The sequence below is a fragment of the Electrona antarctica genome, assembly GCF_951216825.1.
Source record: "Electrona antarctica genome assembly, chromosome: 17".
Lineage (NCBI taxonomy): Eukaryota > Metazoa > Chordata > Actinopteri > Myctophiformes > Myctophidae > Electrona > Electrona antarctica.
The window spans coordinates 10,502,872-10,524,208 of record NC_136798.1 but is presented as its reverse complement, the minus strand read 5'-3'; the positions used below and the strand labels follow the sequence as shown (position 1 = coordinate 10,524,208).

At 42.2% G+C, this 21,337-nt stretch overlaps 1 protein-coding gene and 1 long non-coding RNA gene across 2 annotated transcripts in view; one reads left to right on the top strand and one right to left on the bottom strand.

Annotated features, from left to right (window-relative positions):
• The window catches only part of LOC306941496, a 30,966-nt gene that overhangs the window by 1,138 nt on the left and 8,491 nt on the right, over positions 1 to 21,337 (top strand). Inside the window, exon 2 of the long non-coding RNA XR_013792166.1 lies at positions 1,553 to 1,636. This is a non-coding gene — a long non-coding RNA (uncharacterized lncRNA). The remainder of the gene's footprint in view (positions 1 to 1,552; positions 1,637 to 21,337) is intronic.
• Positions 1 to 21,337, bottom strand: part of snap25a (synaptosome associated protein 25a) — a gene marked incomplete at its 3' end in the record, with an annotated part of 41,179 nt that overhangs the window by 18,405 nt on the left and 1,437 nt on the right. The window contains exons 2-3 of the mRNA XM_079527002.1: positions 3,782 to 3,925; positions 1,541 to 1,582 (exon numbers count right to left, since the gene is read on the bottom strand). Of these exons, the coding sequence (XP_079383128.1) occupies positions 1,541 to 1,582; positions 3,782 to 3,853 (114 nt within the window). The 5' untranslated portion in view covers positions 3,854 to 3,925. The remainder of the gene's footprint in view (positions 1 to 1,540; positions 1,583 to 3,781; positions 3,926 to 21,337) is intronic.

The window sequence follows — 21,337 nt, the reverse complement described above, 5'->3', positions numbered from 1 at the left end:
ATTATAACAATGCTTAAAACACAAAGGGGTTCCCGCCCAAAATGGTTTAAGGTTATTGTAGCAGTCAATTTATATTGGGGGTCGGGAGGGGGCGGGGCGGGGGTCCCGAGACGTTGCCAAAGCATTTCCGGGGGTCCCCGGCCAAAAAGGTTGAGAACCCCTGTACTATACTATGCTACAAGCAAAGTACAACTTCATCATCCTATCCTTGTTTAAACATTGATTTAACTGGGAAATGTTCTGCTGTTACAATCATGACAGAATCACGACGGCTTGACATTGTTCAAGCCGTTTTCTGTGCGCAACAGAGACAACTCACTTGCTGTGATGTGAGCGCTGAGCGGCCAGGCCACACATCCCCCACCTGTGTACCCAGGCCTGTGGAATTCATAAGCAGTCATAGTAGCTAATTTGAATGGAATCTGATCAAACTGACTGATACTGATTCAGAACAATATCTTGCTGTCAGGTGGAAACCTTGTATGACCAAAACCATTCCTTTACAAAATATATAAATAAAATAGTTAAAATAGCCTATATTCATATCTCGACACGTTAGGAGCTTGTAGATCTGTGGACCACCACCGCGCAAATATAAAAGCAGCTCGTAATAATATGACTGTCATCATTTCTTGTTTTATATATTCATGTATTTACAACTTATGGGTCCGGACTGTACAGCAGAACCATGTATTCTAAAATAACAAGGGACTTGCATTGTTCTGTCTGTACCAGGCCATCCTCTGTACTGTTCTGAACGGAACAGCAAATCTACAGCAGTGCCCTCGTATGTTTCATACATGTACGTGCTCTGCTGCCCAGCTCTGAAGCAGCTACTGTATTGTCTGGTTCTACTTTGCATGGCTTTCTTTGTTGATAGTGTGGGGACATGGGGATTAGTGCAGGCCACTGCACTACTGTGTACGGTACGGTAATGTCTCTCATTGCTGCCTCATTTCCACACTGTAACTCTTCAACAGATTGATGACTACAGTACAATGTTCTAATCTACTGTATAGCCGTCTTAGGAAAAACAAAGCTTGCATGAGGAATGTTCATCCCAAGTTTATTATTAAATATGTAAGTAGCCTTGCCGAGCCATGAGGCCCATAGGGCAGGAGCCTATCTCCTGTTTCTGTAGCGTGAGGCAGCTTGATGTACAAGTACACCCCCTGGACATGACGCTAGTATGTCGCAGGGACTTACCCACAATCCAACCCTTGATGCTGAGTGTCAAGCAGGGAGGCACTGGGTACCATTTTTACAGTCTTTGGTATGACCCGGCCGGGGATTGAACCCCGACCTCCCAGTCTCCGGGCGGACACTCTAACCACAAGGCCACTGAGTTGGTATTTTTTATTAAATATGTATACACATTAAAGAAGATTCAGCTATCCTTTTTTCCAAGACATTTGAAAGAATCTGCTAAAATGATGTGAAAGGGATTCTTCTGTGTTGTGGATCCATAAGGGTCCATTTGTATTTTACACTGTACAGATATTCATATAACTTAATATAAAGTGTTGTGGGATTTTCTTACCTCTTCCACCAGTTGTAGCATACGGCGAGTGCTCTCCAGTGACTGTGGAGAAAGCAGACAAGATAACAGATGAGAACCATGCAGTACACACAAGTAGTAAGTACACACATTGTTGTAAAAAAATGTTTTGAAAATCATGCAGAACTAATGCAGGGCAGTTGCAGTACATAAAGTGGATTTAAAAGACTTATCAGTGGATGAAATGAGCTAGTGCTGAACAGTCCTGTGTTCACGCTGTAAGCTAAGCGGTAGAATTAAGTCTAGACTTTCTAGACTCTATAATTAATTGTTAACACACACACACACACTCATGTGTGAACACAAACATGCAAAATATGTTTATGTGGACTTGAAGGGGCCATGAAAGGAGTGTCCACGTTGCAGCCCTAGAGTATTAATGAGATCAATGAGATTCTGCAAATCCTATCACCACCACAAGCAGCTCAGAAATGATTAATTATTCAGATTAATGTTCTTGCTATCAATTCCCTAATTATTGAATATTAATTAAGATATAAGATAATTGACTTCAAAGATAAAATGAACCTCTTTTGACTTGAATTATTGCCTAGCCATAAGCGCTACCATGAAATAATCACTTTCTGTTTAGGTTAATGAATTGTGCACACTGGATTTTAGCGGGGGGGGTCAAAGGGCAATGGACAGCGGAGGAATTGACAGCCTGAATTATACCTGCTTGCGCATCATGTGACATACCGAAAATCGCCCATCTACAGCTAGCTTACAATGTGTCACAGTGTGACATGTTGTAAGCTTCTAGAAGATCGTCTATATTCTGTGTGCGACACCAGAGTATAAATCGGGCATAAGATGTATAGCACACAGCCTTTAAATCAATAATGTCCTCGGTTCAATCTCTCTTATTCTCTATTCACCACCTGCTATTCCTCCTTCTCGCCTCTCGTTTCCCTCCTTCCTCTCCCGCCACACTTCTCCCCACCTCCTTATCGTCTCATATACTGTACACTGTTATTTCTTGTATCCCCTTGAAGCTGAGTGACCAGCCTTTCACCCCACTGACATTGCAGTTGCAGCTCGATGCACTTCCATCCCAGACGTGCCGTTGCTGTGTGACTTGCAGCGCTTTGCCTCGCTACGCTTTGTTCACCATGTCTGTTCAGCTAAATCAGTAGCGCACAAAGGAAACTGGTATTGTGATGCCGCCATTTTATGCCTGCCCCATGTTTGCATGGCTGCCAGCGTACCGCGCACGCTTCTGCGTGTAAGTGTGTGTTTAATATTCTGCTCAGCTGTGTCAAGTGTGAGTCATTTATGTGATTCCAGAGGGTGTGAACTGATCTGCTCCAGGCTAGCAATGAGTCTGTCTGTATATCTGTCTCTCGCTCTTTGTCTCTCTCTCTCTCCGGCTATTTGTTTTTCCCTTTCACCCTCTCAGACATACAGTACATGCACACAGCAAGTATTGTATATTGCAGTACAGTTATATAAGTTAAGATACAGGTAGACTCTCTCCATCTAACACGCACACACACGCATGCACGCATGCACGCATCCACACACACGCACACATGCATGGATATACTGTATACATGCGCATGCATGCACACGTACACGCACACATGCTGGCTAATAGCCATAACTGTTATTCAGAGGCAGCAGCTAATGCAATGATGTTGTATAATTTCCATTGTTATGCAGGCCAGAATTCAAAAGCTGAATGCTCATTGTCCAAATAGACAAGAACTGGCCTCTTTTTTGGTGTCACAGTCCACTCCTCAGCCCTTGGAATTTGGCTTAGTTTATCCTCATATTTTATCAGTGTCACTTTTTGACTGCTTTATTACAATGACGGACAGACATGCATTTGAGGTGTTGAATATGGAGGATGCCACTATCTTTATTTACTGTAGATGTAGAAAACCATGGTATTAGACATCCTACAAGCTCACAACGTCTCATGGTCTCATCATGTTGTGAGCTTGTTTCCACCCAACATTTTCACAGTACAGTGATGCCCTGTCATTTTTAATCTGTAGCATTATCTGCGATGAATTAAATTAAAAATGCTGTGTCACGCAAAAGTAGTGAAAATGGCGTCACTCTCGCATTGCAACTTGTTGTGTTGTGTGCTGCTATCTAGAAAGTGTTAAATCTGTGTGTGTTTTATGAATATTGAACCAATGAAAAGTATTGTGTGACTAAATTGTAAGATTGGATCCATACCGTTTTGGTGAGATCAAGTGAACATGATGTTCTCACCTCATCACCCAGCTGGTCGGCGCGTTGCTGCATATCCGACAGCTCATTGCGCATGTCCAAATCTTCTGCCATGGCTGCTGGATGTGGGGGGTGGAGCTGGTCTCCAACAGGGACGAGAAGATCCTAGTGGGAATCCGGGGAGGACTGGAGGGGGGAGAAAAAAACAAATATTTTTAGCTCACGCTGGCCAAATAATTGATGGGTGACATACATTCAAGGTTCAAGGTTAGCTTTATTGTCCCTTGCGGGAAATTGGTTTGCAGCCAGATCATAGTAAAAAATACACACAACAACAACATTCAATACAAGACTGAGATCTAAGGACAGGGCACTAGAGACAGAGAATTCATGACATTCAAAGTAGCAAAGTCAGAAAAAGTGCATTAGTGGGCAGTATGTGCAAAGAGGCAAGAATAAAGTGCTATCTGCTGTTCAGCAGTTGAATAGCAGCCGGGACAAAGGATAGTTTGAACCGATTAGTCTATATTCATTACATGAGGTAATGAATATAGTAATGTCCAGTTTATTGTTACAAAGGGATGTGTGAAGACCCTGTGTTAGGATCCGAGTACTTCTTCAGAGTTTTTATGGAACCACAATGACATGCAACAAGGGCCTTGAGCTGTGTTCAACTCCCAATCCCAAAGCTCCTCATTGCTAATACAGTGGGGGTGTAAGAATGTGCGAGTGAATGGGGAGAGAGCAGGCGCTTGATGTTTGCAGAGAAATGCCAGTCTCATACGACAAGAGTGACTGGGATTTTGGAGGATTTGTGACAGAGACATAAACAGTCTGTTGGCCCTGTAGCCACAATCCTCTCCCCTCATAGGCAGCCTTATTAAAGTAGCCATGTGTCACCTGTTTCAATCGAAAACGTCCCTGCTCCGGCCCCCCGCAGAAGGCATCCACCTGTCATAACTTAGCCACTTTAGTCACAAGCTGTGGTTACTACAATATGCTACTGTATGTACATAAAACACTGACACTGGACATCACATCGTAGCTAACCACCAGCTTTAACCTCATGGACAGACGGAATCAGGCCTCTAGTGACGTCTGAGTGAGAATACTGATTTGACATGTTACAGAAACTATTCATTGGGTATCACCTTGGTGACAGAATGTGTTGTCAGCCTGTCTCGTTGATTTTCTGTTCATATCTGTAGACACACAGCAACATATGCTGGCCACATCCTCATTGCATATGCACAAGATATGAGGCCATTTAATTTTACTGCCAAGGAATTATGACTAGCATGTCACGGTTTGAATGGTAAATGCGGTTGTGCATGTATGAAACCATCTGTTTTTTGTTGACGTGTGTGTGCGTGTGTGCGTGCGTGCGTGCGTGCGTTTTTTAAATTAAATGCAAAGTCAGTAAGCCATGGCCTTGAAGCACTACGGCTGACTTTAAAGATTTAAGGCCACATGAGGATTCTGAATTAATTCGGTGAAACGGTGTGAAGGTTGTGGCAGTTGCAATTGAGTCATTAGTTGGAATCAGAATCAACTTTATTGTCACATCACAGGTTCACAGGGGTGAAGAAGTGTGTGTGGAATCATTTTTCGTGCAAAAAAGGAAAAAAAGCATGGCCGTCCAGAGAGAGAGAGAGAGAGAGCAAGGACAAAGCAGGAATGAAACCGGTCTATCTGAGATATGTACATTTATATAACATGAGAAAGTAGCAGGTTAAATCTAAGGTGCAGGTTAAAAAAGAAAGCAGCAGGTGCTGTAAATGAGTTACTATATAGTTTTGCTAGTGGCGTATCCACATGAGTAAAAACTAAACACACAGGGAAAACACAAAGATATCATACACAGTCAAAACCTTAATTTGCACACACTGGTGTCACTGTAAATGATTCGGTCAAACAAACAAAATCCCTACTCTGACATGCTGTTTCTCAGAGATGATGTATGACGGAACAACAGTGAAACCACAACGGTTCTCTTTGTTTCACTGGAACTTAACCACTTTCAACTCTGTGTCCTGATCGACGCATGTCTTTATAGGTCAAATGTCCAAAAATAGCAGTTCTACAAGCTCACAATTCGTCACATTACTACGAGATGTGAGCGTGTAGCTATTTTCGCTATTCATTGTGCAACAAAGTAGGGTCTAAGTGGTTAAGAGACTGCTATGTTCATGTACAGAACTGCAGAATGTATTTTGTCCCTGCAGCCCATATTGAGATATGTCTCTGATCTCTCTCTCTCTCGCTGTCTCTCTCTCTCGCTGTCTCTCTCTCTCTCTCTCCCCCGTCTCTCTCTCTCTCTCTCTCTCTCGCTGTCTCGCTGTGTCTCTCTCTCTCCCCCGTCTCTCTCTCTCGCAGTCTCGCTGTGTCTCTCTCTCTCTCTCTCTCTCTCTCCCCCGTCTCTCTCTCTCTCTCTCTCCCATCTTTCTGTGCTCTTTCTCTCTCTCTCGCTGTCTTGCTGTCTCTCTCTCTCTCTCTCTCTCTCTCTCTCTCTCTCTCTCTGCTGTCTTGCTGTCTCTCTCTCTCTCTCTCTCTCTCTCTCTCGCTGTCTTGCTGTCTCTCTCTCGCTCTCTCTCGCTCTCTCTCGCTCTCTCTCTCTCTCTCTCGCTGTCTCGCTGTCTCTCTCTCCCCCTCTCCCCCGTCTCTCTCTCTCTCTCCCATCTTTCTGTGCTCTTTCTCTCTCTTCTCGCCGATCTTTCAGTCCCTATTCCTCTCGCTCCCCTGCATCATTTCAAATCGGCACAGACATGAAGGGTTATATAAATCTTCCAGAGAACAGTCCAAACAAACTTCAAAACGAGTTACTAAAGCAAGACAAAGCCCACCCCGTCCAATTACATAACCAAATACAGGCAATTAATGTTTAACACACATTGACTGCTTTTTTTCTTCTTCTTTCAAACATCTCATTTACATTTTAAGCATTTGCATCTTAGCTACTCTAAAGACTGCCTTTATTAAAATCCTCCAGTTTAAGCTCTTAGAAGAGTTCATTGCCGGGTTATTCAATGTGTGTGTGTGTGTGTGTGTGTGTGTGTGTGTGTGTGTGTGTGTGTGTGTGTGTGTGTGTGTGTGCATCGCACACACACACACACACACACACTCAGGAATGAAAATGAGGATGGGACAAAAATTAAGACTTACATAAATTAATCAATCAGTGAACGTTTTAGCACATTTCATGATTCTTTCATATCTTGATAGGGTTCGGGTTAGGGTTGGAATTTGGTTTAGAGTTACAGTTTGTGGATTATTTTAAACATTATGCACCATGGTACAATACATCATGTACGTTCAACATTAAGATATATATGTGAGATTCATTCAACAGTGTCTCAGGTAGAACGGTTACCATGACGATTCTGCCATTGCAGAAACAAATTGCCCTCGGCAGATTTTCTCTTGGTAGGATCCACCCCAAAGGGCAGGTTGGAATTTGCCTTTTGTGTTGGGCTCAGGCTAGCAAGCAGACAACACCCAGGGAGAGCTGGCAGGGCCCTTTGCGGAAATGTTTAGCCTGCTACAAGTCTTGAGTGTTTCTGGCCAAAAAACTAAACAAAACACTGTACAGATTTCTGGAGGTAAATACAAATTCCTTGATTCTGTCCTGTTCTTGGAGACTTGACTGTTTGGCCAAATCCAACGAAAATGTTTTGAAAACATATACAATAGTGTTGCACAATAGTGTCACAAACATTTTTCCAAAAATAGACGAGCTACTGTACAAGCTCACAACGTATCGTGAACCATAGTGAGCCTGCAGACCGGCAAGTTCGTTTTACTATTTTGGATGTTATAAATAGAATCTAGATTATTTTGTATGATTAAATTGCTTCGTTAAATTAACTGCTGCACCCTTATATGCAATGTACAATGACATTGGTTGTCGTAATCTTTGAATATTTACTGACATATGGTTGACTTCAACCCACAGCAAATTACCATGACAGAGTGAGTAAGGCTGCTTCTTGTCTTTGCTCAATAGCATTTCCATAATATAATTAAGACGTGTCGACTAAAGAAGTGCCTACGACTCTACCAGAAGCATACTGTACCTGACACATCTAAGCCAAATACTTAACCACTTTCCACCATGCTTTTCCTATTTAGAACATTACCACTAATATAATATCACAGTTTCCGATTCTGAAATATTGTCTCAAGATTGGCTTTTGTTTACTGTCATTACAATGGGATACTCATCTTTAAGGATAATGTACATTATATCCATGAGAATGAGAGGTAGTCTGCACTGACACAATATGTTGCCTTGTAAAACTGGTCAGACAGAATGAATACTTGTTTGTTTGCTTCTGACATCTGCCTCACAGCTGTCTTCCTGCGGCCCTGTTAGAATCATGCACGATTATGCGCCAGCTTACACACACACACGCACACACACACACACACGCATGCACAGTTTGCACACACACACGCACGTACAGCAAATTACAATACATTTTACAAGGAAACAAATACAACAGGGTTGACAGTTCATGTTTACTTAAGGATACACATGGCACCTCCTCCTCCACACAGACAAACTGCCTATAACAGCCGAAACAGAACAGTATTTGACAAGTTGTTTGGCTTTGCTCTTTGTCATGCCAGCTATTCTTAGGCCACTCATGGTCAGTTTATGCACAGGCTTCCGAATATCAGTATGGCAAAACTACAGCGATACCCCAGGTTTTGTTATACTTCCAAGTAATGGTTGGTACTTAGAATGTTTATCTTGGAATGCCTGGTCCATGTACAAATCAAAGACACAGCTCACCTCCAGAATCAGGACCTCCTTGTGACTGGTGTCAACAAAGACAACATCAGGTGTATTTGGGATGTTAGCAAAGACATCGCATGCACAGCTAAACCAATCTGGTAACACTCTTGAATGTTTATACATTGCTGCACTAGATGGCACATACGCACGCACGCACGCACACATCCCTCCACTGCTCCTGTATTTACTGTATATCACCATATCATCAGCCTACTTTACAATACAGCAGGGGATGGAATCCATTGTGACAGACATATATCTGCATGAGTAGCACAGACCTGAAACCAAGTAGTATCAGAGATGCTCAGAGGACACACACACACACACACACACACACACACACACACACACACACACACACACACACACACACACACACATAAAGATCCACGCTTTCTTTATTGCATCCGTTTCGTGCCAAGGACCACTGGAGAATGAGGTTTGTAGAGCGGCCTCTTGACTTAATTTATAGCGCTAGAAAACATGTTGTAAACTGTAGTTTATAGCTTACATGGCAGTTATTACAGCTTCCAATGCAATTAACAGGAGAAAGAGCCAACACGGCACACTCCTGAGGTGAATTTGGAGGAGCACATTTGGCCTTATAAGGTGAAAGATGGCAGTTAATAGTATTGCCATGGAATTTCACTCTGCAAATTAGTTCTACGGTATCCATCCGCCCATCTTCCCGTAATGAATCGAATCAGCCTCCTTCTATCTATCCTCCAGCCCGTTCACCCATCCATCATCCATCCATCCATCCATCCATCCATCCATCCATCCATCCATCAGTCCTTCTAGTGCCTCCAGAGTCCTATGACAGATCAATCTCCAGCAGCACAGTAAAACATTTCGTCTCTGCCGGGAGGAAACCTTGTATGTTCAAAGCTGTTACTTTTCCAGAAATTGGGGGCAATTAAGCTCTTTTCATATTACTTTTCATTCGTTCATTATTTATAAAAACCCATCAACATCATCCTCGGGTCGCCCACTCGATGACAGGGCCAGCGACAGGCCCTTTTGGTGATAGGTCCCTGGTGATGGCATCAATGCAACGAGTTCTGGGGGGCACCGCGGGGGCTTGTCCAGCCCCACAGATTTATAAAACTGACAGACACACTTTAAATTTCAATTCACAGAATTTGAGCTAACATAGCCGCTCTACGAGCTAACAACACGGATGCGACGCATTGTTGAGCTTCTAGATTGGCTATTATAGTCATTACTTTTGTTACACAACACTGTCGCACAACAAAGTCGTGCATTCATTTGTGAAATAACAAAAGGTTGAAATATGAAATATGGAGATAAAAGGTTTCCGCCTGACAGCAACGATATGAACACATTTCTCATTTCCATTTGCCTCTCATTCCCCTGAAGGCTGGCATACAGTATATCATGCTACATCCATGAGGTTTTACCACCCCCACCTTTCCTCCTCTCTATTTTTTCATCCTTTCTTTCCCTCTCCCTCCCCCCTCTCTCTCTTCCTCTTTCTTGGCCATCCATCCAGCCATCTTTCCATATCTATCCATCCATCCATCCATACATCCATCCATGCATGGAGGGTTGGATTGGGTTTTATTTGCTTTGGGGGATCCACGCCTCTACCTTTGACATCCCCCCTCTGGCCATTCATTTTTATTGCCAGGGGGAATATGTTTCATCCCTGCTTTTTTATGTATGAAGATTGTATATAGTATGGTTATGAAAATGTTTACAAATCCATCCATCCATCCATCCATCCATCCATCCATCCATCCATCCATCCATCCCCATCTGACACACATACCCTCACAGGGAGAACAACCAGCAAACAAATGACAAAATGAAATCAGTGATGAGACTTTGATGCAGTGAAGTTCTAAATTGATCATGTTTTGGCTGCCTTAGACGTTAGCTTCTCTATACACTATTGTATAATGTCAGATCATTCTACAATCTACACCACAGCTCGGGTTCATACATACACATCTGGTGAGCTACCCCGGGTAGCTCACCAGATGTGTATGTATGATCAGATTTGTCAACCTGAGGTGACGACACTGGAACCAGCAACACAATCCCACCGTTTTTAACGACTATACCGCAATTTATTTTCTAAAATGCTGAGAATAGCCAATTTCAATTTCTGTAAAGTTTCAGAGTATGGTTCTGGGGAAGTAGCCGATCTAAGAGCTCACAAACCAGAGTGCTAAGAAAACCATCAAGTGCTACAAATTAACTACTGTAGGACAGCAAGCGAACACCAAACTTAGAATCTACAGCAAATAACATCCTATCTAATACCATAGTCAGCATCTGGGAACACCCAGTGCGCCCCCTCCATTTCAGTAGATTCCCTCTGACACACTGACCGCCCACGCTAACCACCACCACTCACAAATGCACATTGCACGCACGCGCACACACACACACACACACACACACACACCAACCAGCAGGAACCCCAGTGAGGCAGGATAATAATGTAACAACACCACATTACACAACACAAATCAACACATCGCAGCTCAAACGGTGTGTGTGTCTCTCCCTCAGTAGAAGAGCTAACATTAACTGCATCCCAGTGGTCCACTCCTCGGAGAATGCAGTGTATTATTGACCGTGAGATGCTGTGAACTCCATCACTTATTCATCTGGCTTCACTGTAACCACCCATGCATGACTTACTGTAACACGTGGACAACCAGAGGATCATACTGTAAGTGTGGTTGCAACCTGTCTACTTCAAATAAGACGATGACACATGAAAGGCTCCCGTGTCCCAGGCCTAGTCAAAACAGTTAACCTGAACCTTAGTTCTGATGACCTTTTTGTTGCATTCCTCTCCTCATCCACAGGGGCTATTCAGCAGGGCAATGAAAGGGAATGGTGATGTATCCCTGACCCCCCCCCCCCCCCCCCCCCCCTCTCTCTCTCTCTCCATTTACTGTACACTTATATCCCCTGACCCAAGTTGCTGTTAAAGATGAATCCCTTTAATTATGGATGTCCCGATCACATTTTTTGCTCCCGAACCGATTCCGATCATTTAGATGTATCTGCCTATACCTATACATATTTATATATTTTTTATAGAACACTTATGCCATATCACAATAGTACAATATCCAAAATCACAGACAATATCCAGTTTAATCTCATGATATGGATATAATATTGATACACTGTACAAGAATGTCCTGATCACGTTTCATTTTTTGCTCCCGACCGATTCCGATCATTTGAAACTGACGTGATCGGCCCTGATTTCAGATCATGTGATCAGATCGGGACGACCCTACCTTTAACCCTGGCGTACCTATTTTAGGCATATAATTATAGGTAAACCTTTACAAAAAAGGTTTTCCAAATTTTGTGTTACATTACCTATCTTGTGTCACATACCTACCTATATCCACATGACATGACCTATGACACACACACACACTTAACTAACCACACACCATGTCCACCAACACACTCTTTAAGCTGGACCTGGATACATGGAAATGGATTGTTTCTGGACCAAGCATCTAGACACAACAACGCTTATACTGTAGGTGTTGCGTTGTAGGTGTTGAAGTACTTGGCAGCAACTACAGCTACTGCTGCCAAGTAGTCCATGAAAAATGTACTGTCCTTATTTGGCCCTTCAGTGATGCTTACACAACTCGGTCCTGACCGCATCACTGTCAAGCCAATAGTGATGGTGATGCACATCTTGTAATATTGCTTTAATGAATAGTTTAATCGTTATGTGGAAAAATGCCAAACAAAATATCTTTGTACGTGAAGAAGAAGTCAATGACAAAAGGCCAGCAAAGGGGAGATACTCTACAGCTCCACCATTCATATTCTGCTGCACCAGTGGTAAAGACCAAACCTGCAAGTGTGGGTCAACATTCAGCTCCGTGCCCTTGTGGTTAGAGTGTCTTCCCTGAGACTGGGGGGTCGGGGTTCAATCCCTGGCCGAGTCATACCAAAGATTATAAAAATGCTACTCAACTCAGCTTCATGGCCATGGGTTGGATTGAGGGTTAATCTCTGTGACATACTAGTGTCATGTCCAGGGAGAGTGCTTGTACTGTACTGTACAGTACATCAAGCTGCCTCATGCTACCATATGGTTTGCTACTTATTCAGCTGTGATAATGTTGTAGAAATCACTATGCTATCGCTCTCAATGCCAGGACTGCCACTCAAAAGCATTATTATCAGAAGGGTTAAAGAGTTTGTTCTAAATTGCTACAAGATACAGAATAAAAAAATAATGTACTTGTCACTTGTAAGATGAACTAATAATGACTTTCTCCTGAAAGTCTATGAATTACACTATTTAGGTTTGGATCAGAAACCATTCATATTTTTCTAAAGGGGTGGCATTACAAAAATCTGGGTGTTACAAAAACACAGTATATAAAACAAGTGCTTTTGTGTCTCAGCATTCATCCGTTTCTGGAGTAGCATACAGACATATCTATCTTAGAAACAGGCTAGGAGCTTATGTATTATATTGTTTAATGTGACAGATATGATATCTTATAATTGTTTTTTACATAGTAAAGGGAATTTGGCGAGGATACAGAACAGCGTTCAAATTGTTGAGTGGATCGTTTTAAAGCTATATGGGTCAGCCAGCCCAAGCATGTTTGTATATACAATTGTCCTAGATCTGCTGAGCATGTGGATCATGGTACATGATACATGGTTAAGGGCTCCCATTTGTTAGTGATAGCAGTTTCTGAACTGCTGAGCAGACTGAAGGCACAAGGGTCAGTGGCCCCTATCATTGCCTCTGGGCCTGGGCGTGCATGGAGATTATTAGTTTTTGCCCATTTGTGTGTGGCTGTGTGTGCGCTGCTAATCGCAGATTCTTGTGTGCCATACTAGGCTGCATGCTTTACAAGTTTACATGTTGGCCTATAACTGTTGAACTGCACGTCATGCAAAAAAAAAAAAAAAAGCCAATATGACTAAATTCCTCCTGTAAATGCTGATGGCCAACCAGAGAAACTGAAGGCCACCTTAAGGAAAAGCCTGAACATTTACTGATGAACCTCCCCCACCCCCTTCCCACCCACACTGGACTATGAAACATCTGGGGCAAAAGGATCTTTGCTGCAGATGTGGGCACTGCCCTCCATGCTCAAGCATGATAGCTTGGGGGAACATAATCTATATATTTTTTATGTGCTATCTGCGATCTGCCATCTGTCAGTGTGTTAATTTGGTCATGTTTGTGTCCTGTCCACGTAAAAAGACAGACGGTCACAGTGCTGAAGATGTAAGCAAGTTAAGATTGGGCCTTAACTTTCTTTTTAAGATTCATGAAATGTGGGTCCTTGCAACTTGTCTTAGCATCAAAGTAGCTTTGCAGTAGCAGTTTAATTTCTACTTGTTGAAAATGATGTTTTTGTTTTTGTTTTCAGTATAACACATGTATATTTGTCTATCTTTAAATGAACAATGAATTTGTGTACAAATGTACACAAATTCATTGTGTAAAGATGAATTGTGTGCAAAGAGACCCCAATGGAAACAAGCCAATAGGCTTTCTTCAATAAATCATTTTATACTTATACTGTATTTGTACTTCATTTGTACTTCTTTGTGCTTGTCCATACAAAGTATTCAATCAATCAATCAATCAATCAGCAGACAAGACAAAACAACAAATCCCAGAAGAGAGCGTTTAGCCCTCACATTTGGACCCCCATAATCCCCGCCATAATGCAGTATAACAAGGCAGGCTGAGCTAAACATGGACCCTGCCAACGCCCTTCATCCTCTCACTGCCCGTCACCTCTGTGCTCTCCTTCATGCTTAAAGAGGGTGTTCTGGCTATAGTACATTGGCCCGACCCTTGGGAGTGACCCAGGGACACATTTATTAACGGTGCAACTGTTATAGCCGACACTCTTGCCGCTGAGAGGTTACAAGGATATGAGGAGTGACAAGCAACACACGACAATATGAGCCACTCAGGGGGCGATGCTGGCAGTCTGGGATGGGGGGGGGGGGGTTGGATGGGGCAGAGAAAGAAAGAGAGCGAGAGAGTGAACAAGAGTAGGTGAGATGATGAGAGCACTGGGATGGATGGTGGGGACAACGCAGCAGAGAACATGACCAGCAATCAACCTGGTGATTTCCAGTAAGGGCTCTACAGCCTGTGTTTTGAATTCTGCACATCCTTTCCGTTTTTTTGAGGGACAACAACAAATTCTGGAGCTCTTTGGAAAAACAAACAAACGAAACAAAGAAAACTAGGGAGTGTGTGTGCAAAGTTTGGCATCGACCGGGTTAACGGTGCCGGAGCTTAGCTGTTAACGGACGGACGGACGGACGGACGGACGGACGGACGGACACACACACACACACGGACGGAGGGCAAAACATACTCTCTCCCCATGCCTTCGGCCTGGTGGAGACAACAAAAGGATTTGTTTTTTACAGTATGGGGATTTGTTGGAAATCCCAGGCAGGAGACATTGGAGTGGAGGATCCCCTTGAGCGTGTACCCTTTCTGATGTTGCAGAGATTCTACGCTAATAGGCCATCAAGCTGTTAATGTCCTAATCATTATTGATGTGTTTCATCATTAGCCCTTTGGTCACGGACTCACGGCCCTTTCAGCATGGGCTATATTTGTACAATGCATTCCATTTCTTCATTACTGTGCTTCTACCAAGAAGCACCTTTGACTTCTGTTATTCTATTTCTGTTTCTGTTTCCATTGTGTCATTTCACTGCTAGAAGGAATCATTTAATTGATTAACAAGAAAAAAACAAAACAATGTTCTCTGTTTTATTTGTGGACCCGAGCCTCAGAAGCCAGGCCACTTAGTGTCACATTAGAGGTTGTTAAATATACTGTAAGTCATAAAAAAGAGACGTTAAAAAGTAATTAGGTGGACCGTAGAGCCAAGAAATACTTTCTGGCTGAATCTGTAGTCACTCGTAAAAAAAAATTCCTTTTTCCATTATAACCTCTATATATCTATTCTTGTATATGCTCCCTTATAGAACTGTCAACAAAAGTAATTAATTAGCAATGAATTTATTTTTATTATCAAATAATAATAGTAATAGTGTGATAATGAAATATGCCCTAACGCCTAACAAGAAATACTGCTTCTTTTTTTTTTAATACATCCATATTAATATTACATTCATTCAGCTTTTCACCCAATTTCCTTTTTTTAAACATATTTTATTCAATTCAACCAATTTCAACAGAATTGAAATAAAAATGTAAATGTGTGTCCTCCTTAAATGAAGGATTCATCCCACACATTTGGGATAAGGAATATGTTTTATGTCAAAATACGGAGGTACTGTAAGTGGAGCTTGTTTGTTACCTACAGTTGCGTCTAATTGACTACACACTCCCATGTAGCCTTGGCTCAACTTCATAGAAGTTCATACCAAGAACACATGAGATCAAAGCCAAACCTCTCAGGCAGAAACATGCATACAGTAATGTACAGAATCATTAGTATGTCTTTGTTCTGTGTTAACATTATAGAACCGTTTTACTCAAGGGTGTGTGTACATGTGTACTGTATGGGTACGTGTGTGCTGTGTAGCCTATTATGCAAATTGTCTGTGGCAAAGGGGACCAGTGTACAACATGCAGAGATTAGGCGACAGTGCTCTGGGATTTGCCTGCAGCCTAGTATACGTTCATAGTTTACAGCATGGAGTCAAACATTCATACTCGTCCAAAGGTAAGATATAAAAACTTGTATTTTATAACGAGGTCAATACATCAACCACATATCGTATGTGTTCATAACAGAGGTATCCTGGTATACAGAGTATATTTTTTATATCAAAGCTATAGATGTGTCCAGTAGGTACTACTTAGGACCTTTATCAGACTTGTATAATGAATAATAAGTAATTATACTGTATATTATTGTATGCTTTGCTCACACAGGATTATGGTAATATAAAGTCTTTAGCACATCAGAAAGCTACAGTATGATCTGTGGCATCTGTATCACATACCAATCTCATAACACATATCAGATTCATAATTTATATTAAAGCATAAAGTTGCAAGCAATTTTCTGAATTGATTGTAAGACTAAACCTCAACTTCAAACTTGTTTTCAGTTAACACTCTGCACACCAAGGTGTGTACTACGGCATGGAAGGTATGTACTCTGTGGGCTGGGCGTTATGACTTCAAATAAATATCGCAGTAATTTGAAACTTTTGCCTTGCTCGGTTACAATTAATAAATGGGTTTTTTTTAAAGCTCACAACACATTGTGACATGTTGAGCAGAAATAGTCAATGTACTGTAACATTGACTATTTCTGCTACTTTTGTATGCCACCAATGTATAGCCACTGTTGTGGTCTATACCATAAAGGTTTATGTAAAAGCACTGCGGAGGGCTAACCTGCATTACCAATCCTGGCCCACTGCACTGCAGCACCATAAATTACCCAACCAGCAACATGGTTCAACAACATTATCGCCACAAAATACACACACACAGCTTCACGAAAAGCTGGTGGTGGAATGTACTGCACGTTTCAATACATTACTAAGATTGTACTTTTTACTCCGCTGCAATTATTTGAACATATAAACCCGCTATATGCCGTGCCTTACGGGTTTAGACTCTTCCATTATCCTGAGTTGGAGCTGCACAACAGCAGAACATGATAGTAAAAACAAAACACAAAACAAAGGCAGCGACGCACGTTTGGGCCATACAGTGTAAGGCAAGATATCACTGGGCATAATGTCTTCTCTTAAAGGCAATGGCTTGTGGCACGGTGATTATTGTAACACCCAGACCACACCTATGCATAATCTAACGGGTAGCGGAGGTGTTTTAGAGATTTAGGCTGGGGTACAAGATAGCAATTTTTACAGATGAACGCCTCTTATAGGCTAAATTCCCAAATTACAGATTTAGTGACTCTGATGCAAGATAGGGCCCTTAAAATATATTACAAAATACAGTAACCAATTAAACCCTATTGTATACTGTACTCACAATGTGTTGCATCAAGACCCGTTGTGGGCTTGTAAAACTGCGAGCTTAGCTTGTAAATCTACATTTTTGAAAATGAATGTAATCCCATTTCATTCTACAATGTGGTGCTGCTACTGCTACTGTCACTTAAGTAATACATCTTTGTACTTCTTATACCCCTGGCTGGCATAGTGGTTCCAGAGAGCAGCGTTGCACCTGAGCCCACAGCACAATAGCACGTAATGGAGGATGTGGACGTATACATTCATGTTGACTCAAGCAGATGAATCTCTTGCTTTATGTTTCACTGAAGCAGGGATAATATGCCTTTACTCTAGGCTGTAGTACATGCTTTTATCCTAACCATGAAAGCTTTGGCCGACCCAGGGAAGGCTTACAGTATGTTCTGCATTCAATATGCTCGTCTCCAGCAATAATGTGGTGAAAATGATACGATTGGGGGTGTGGTTCGGTGTGAAATTGTATCAGGCACCCCAAATATACTTCCGGAGGATAGTGCCTGGGTTGCATGTGCGTGCTTTGTACACAAACACTACGAATTAACATAAACACTGAATTGATGTTGTGCAAGCAGCCAACATTCATTTACAGTTACAGTTTTATTTTTATTGAAGTTTCACAGAGGTCCCCAAACGGCATTGGGAATAAGTACCATAACTAAAATATTTGTCCTGGTTTAGCCAAACTTTTCAATATCAGCTTCCATTTTTTGTGTGTGTTTCTAGCAGGCAGAGCAACCCACACTCATTGGGCGCAGAAAGAGGGCTTCATTTGACCATTACTACTGTAAGTGAACAGTTTTACATTTCAATCTTCTCTTATCGGTATTCTCTTTCCCTCTCTCTTGCTTCACTCTAATCACTTTCACCTTCTCTCTATAAATTTCTCTCATTAATCAAAAAGACAGAGCAGTCTAGCCTTGTGTGTGTGTGTGTGTGTGTGTGCGTGTGTGCGTGCGCATGTGCGTGTGCGTGCGTGTGTGCGCGCGCGGGAGAGGAAGGGCGGCAGAAAGACGAGACCGTGTCAGACAGCACAGTAATGGCTTGCAGACATACGTCTCTTTCAGTATGGTTTCAAATGTTTGAGCTAATGGAGGAATGCTTGATTTCACCCTCCCGTTCAAAAAGTATCACTTGTGAGATAAAATTAGCACTCTATAGAGCACCACTGCTCTATGGAGTCAGTTGTAGAAACGGTCGTTTGAGAGAAAACAAACAAGACTAAATTTAGATATAAATCAATGTACCGGTATGTGTGTTTCAAGTACTGGCGTTGTCACCCCCAGCATCTCTACAGCCATTATGATGTTTTTGGTCCTGAAAGATGAACATTTACTTTAGCTTTAAGAATAAAAATCACACCCGTGTGAACTGAGTGGTGTAAGGTTTTATATAGCATGATCAGCTGTGGTCTGACGTAATGAAATAAGGTAAGGTATTATGTAGCCTGATCAGCTCTGATCTGACGTAATGAAATCACACCCGGATGTGATTTCACAACTGGCCTTTTCTGTGCAGAGAAAATGACCATGGTTGCTACGGTCATCCAGTTCACCCGGGTGTGATTTAATTACGTCAGAAATTATTTTGAACATAGCAACCATGCTCATTTTTTTCTGCACACAAAAGCCAGTTGTAGGAGTGGTTTACACCACTCAAAAAAGATACTTGCCTTGATTCTTTGTACTCATGCTAACAAATATTGCAATATTATGATATTAAAAAGATTTCTCCCATCATACCTGTAATCAAACTGGTTTGTTCTGAATATTACATTTACACTTTAGCATTTCTCAAAGGAGAGTGACTCTTCCTCCTCTTTCTATCATCACAACAGCCTCCGAGGTAGCCATTTTGTATGACTATGTATTTGTTTACATGCAGAGTGTCTCGTGGAGAGTGATGGGTGCCCCCCTGGGGGCTGACTGAACACTAAACAAATACACTCTGCTTCACTCTGACTTTCCACTTCCCATGAAGATAAATAGCTGGTAAAGACACTGCCTATACCGTGCAGTGTTATTGAAAAGGTCTCAAAGACAGGATATACACAGTTAATCAAGTCGTATGCCATTCATGCTTTGCCTTTTTAGCCTACATAGTCTTCAACACGTTCAGGGAGTCTACTGAAGATTTACAAATGTATAATGTCCATAACATTTCAGTAGAAATGTAATTTTCATTTTAATTAGTCTGTTTGCAATAGCTTTTTAACGACTGCAAAGTGTCCGTCGTAATTGTGAGTGCAGACTGTCAGCCCGAAATAAACTAACAAACGATATTTGAATCCTTTCCAGGTCTGGAACAAATGGATCACATGAGAGATTTGGAATACAATGAAAGTAAAGACTCTGAAAACGGAAGAATAGCCCCATTGTGCTATCTCCAAGAACCAGATATAATCCCTTGTCATAATACCAGACAGAATAGCCATGTCTGAATCACTTCTGGATGGTCTGTGAACCAAGAATATATAGGCGTCATGGCTCAGAGAGAGAGAGAGGGAGAGAGAGATACAAAGACAGAATGAGAGCCAGTTAGAGATAAAGAGAGAAAACGAGAGAAGGCCAGAGAGAGAGAGAGAGATACGGATACGGATACAGAGATGACAGCACCACGGGATAATTCAACATAACAATATCTCATTAAGGACATGTCATCTCCTTGTCTGCCCTGACTTACTTCCAATGTGACAGGAACAGAAAAACACCCTGATAAAATCAGTTCAGGACAGTTCTGCAGCAACATCCTCACTTTTTATTGAATTCTAGTGTCCATTTTCTCCCTCTGTGTTAATTTAAGTTTAAATTACTTTGAGCTAAATGCAATCTTCCGTGTGAACTATGTATGATCGAGTAGGACTGTTATTCTTATCAATATATGATACAAATGTACCTGACTTGGTGACCTAACAGCTATAGTAAAAGTATGCCACAGTGAGACATTGATCCTGTTTGCCTCAGCACAACAAAACACGAGTATATACCTACACCAAAATGCCCACTGTACAGCCAGCCAGCCATCCAACCAGCCAGCCATCCAACCAGTCAGCCAGCCAGCCAACCAGTCAGCCAGCAATCCAGCCAGTCAGGTGTTCAAAACCATTGATCTCCAGCGTGTTGGCATCATTTCAAAGCAGGACAATGTACAGATGTACATGTAAAACTGCCCGAATGAAAAGAATGACGGTCAAGCTGTTGCCGAGAAACAATCAACGGAGGGTGATGGTATCGTGAGTCACTGCGTATCCAGAGAGCAGCCCCTTCTCCGCCTCCCACACGCACCCCCACCCCCCTCCTTTTCTGCAGTCACAACTGTGGAATATAAAGGCGATATTGGTCGTGGCAGCCGAAGTGTGCGTGTGACTGTCTGCTCTCCCCGTCGGGGGAGGAGGGGGTGCTGGGGGACTGAGTCAGAGCTCCAAACATAGACCACAGATCATCCCTGATGCCTGTCCTTATTAATATGTATGCTGCCAATAGATAACATGATCTATACGCCTTTATTACCAGAAGCCCCAACATACACATTCTGGAGGGATCATTAGCAAATCTACAAGCTCACAACGCTTGTAGATCTCCTATATGCTTGGCAAATACATTTTGTAGAGGGGAAAAACTTAAACCACTTAAACCATGATGTAACCATGTTTACTAATGTTTACTAATGGTAAAGAGCACCCACATTCAGCCAACATTTACCAGTAAGAGAGGCTATATCTCATAATCTCACTCTGCGATGAACAGGTGGACAGGACAGCATTTCAATGGATGGAGTCGGCCTGGTGGTGATGGCCGTGC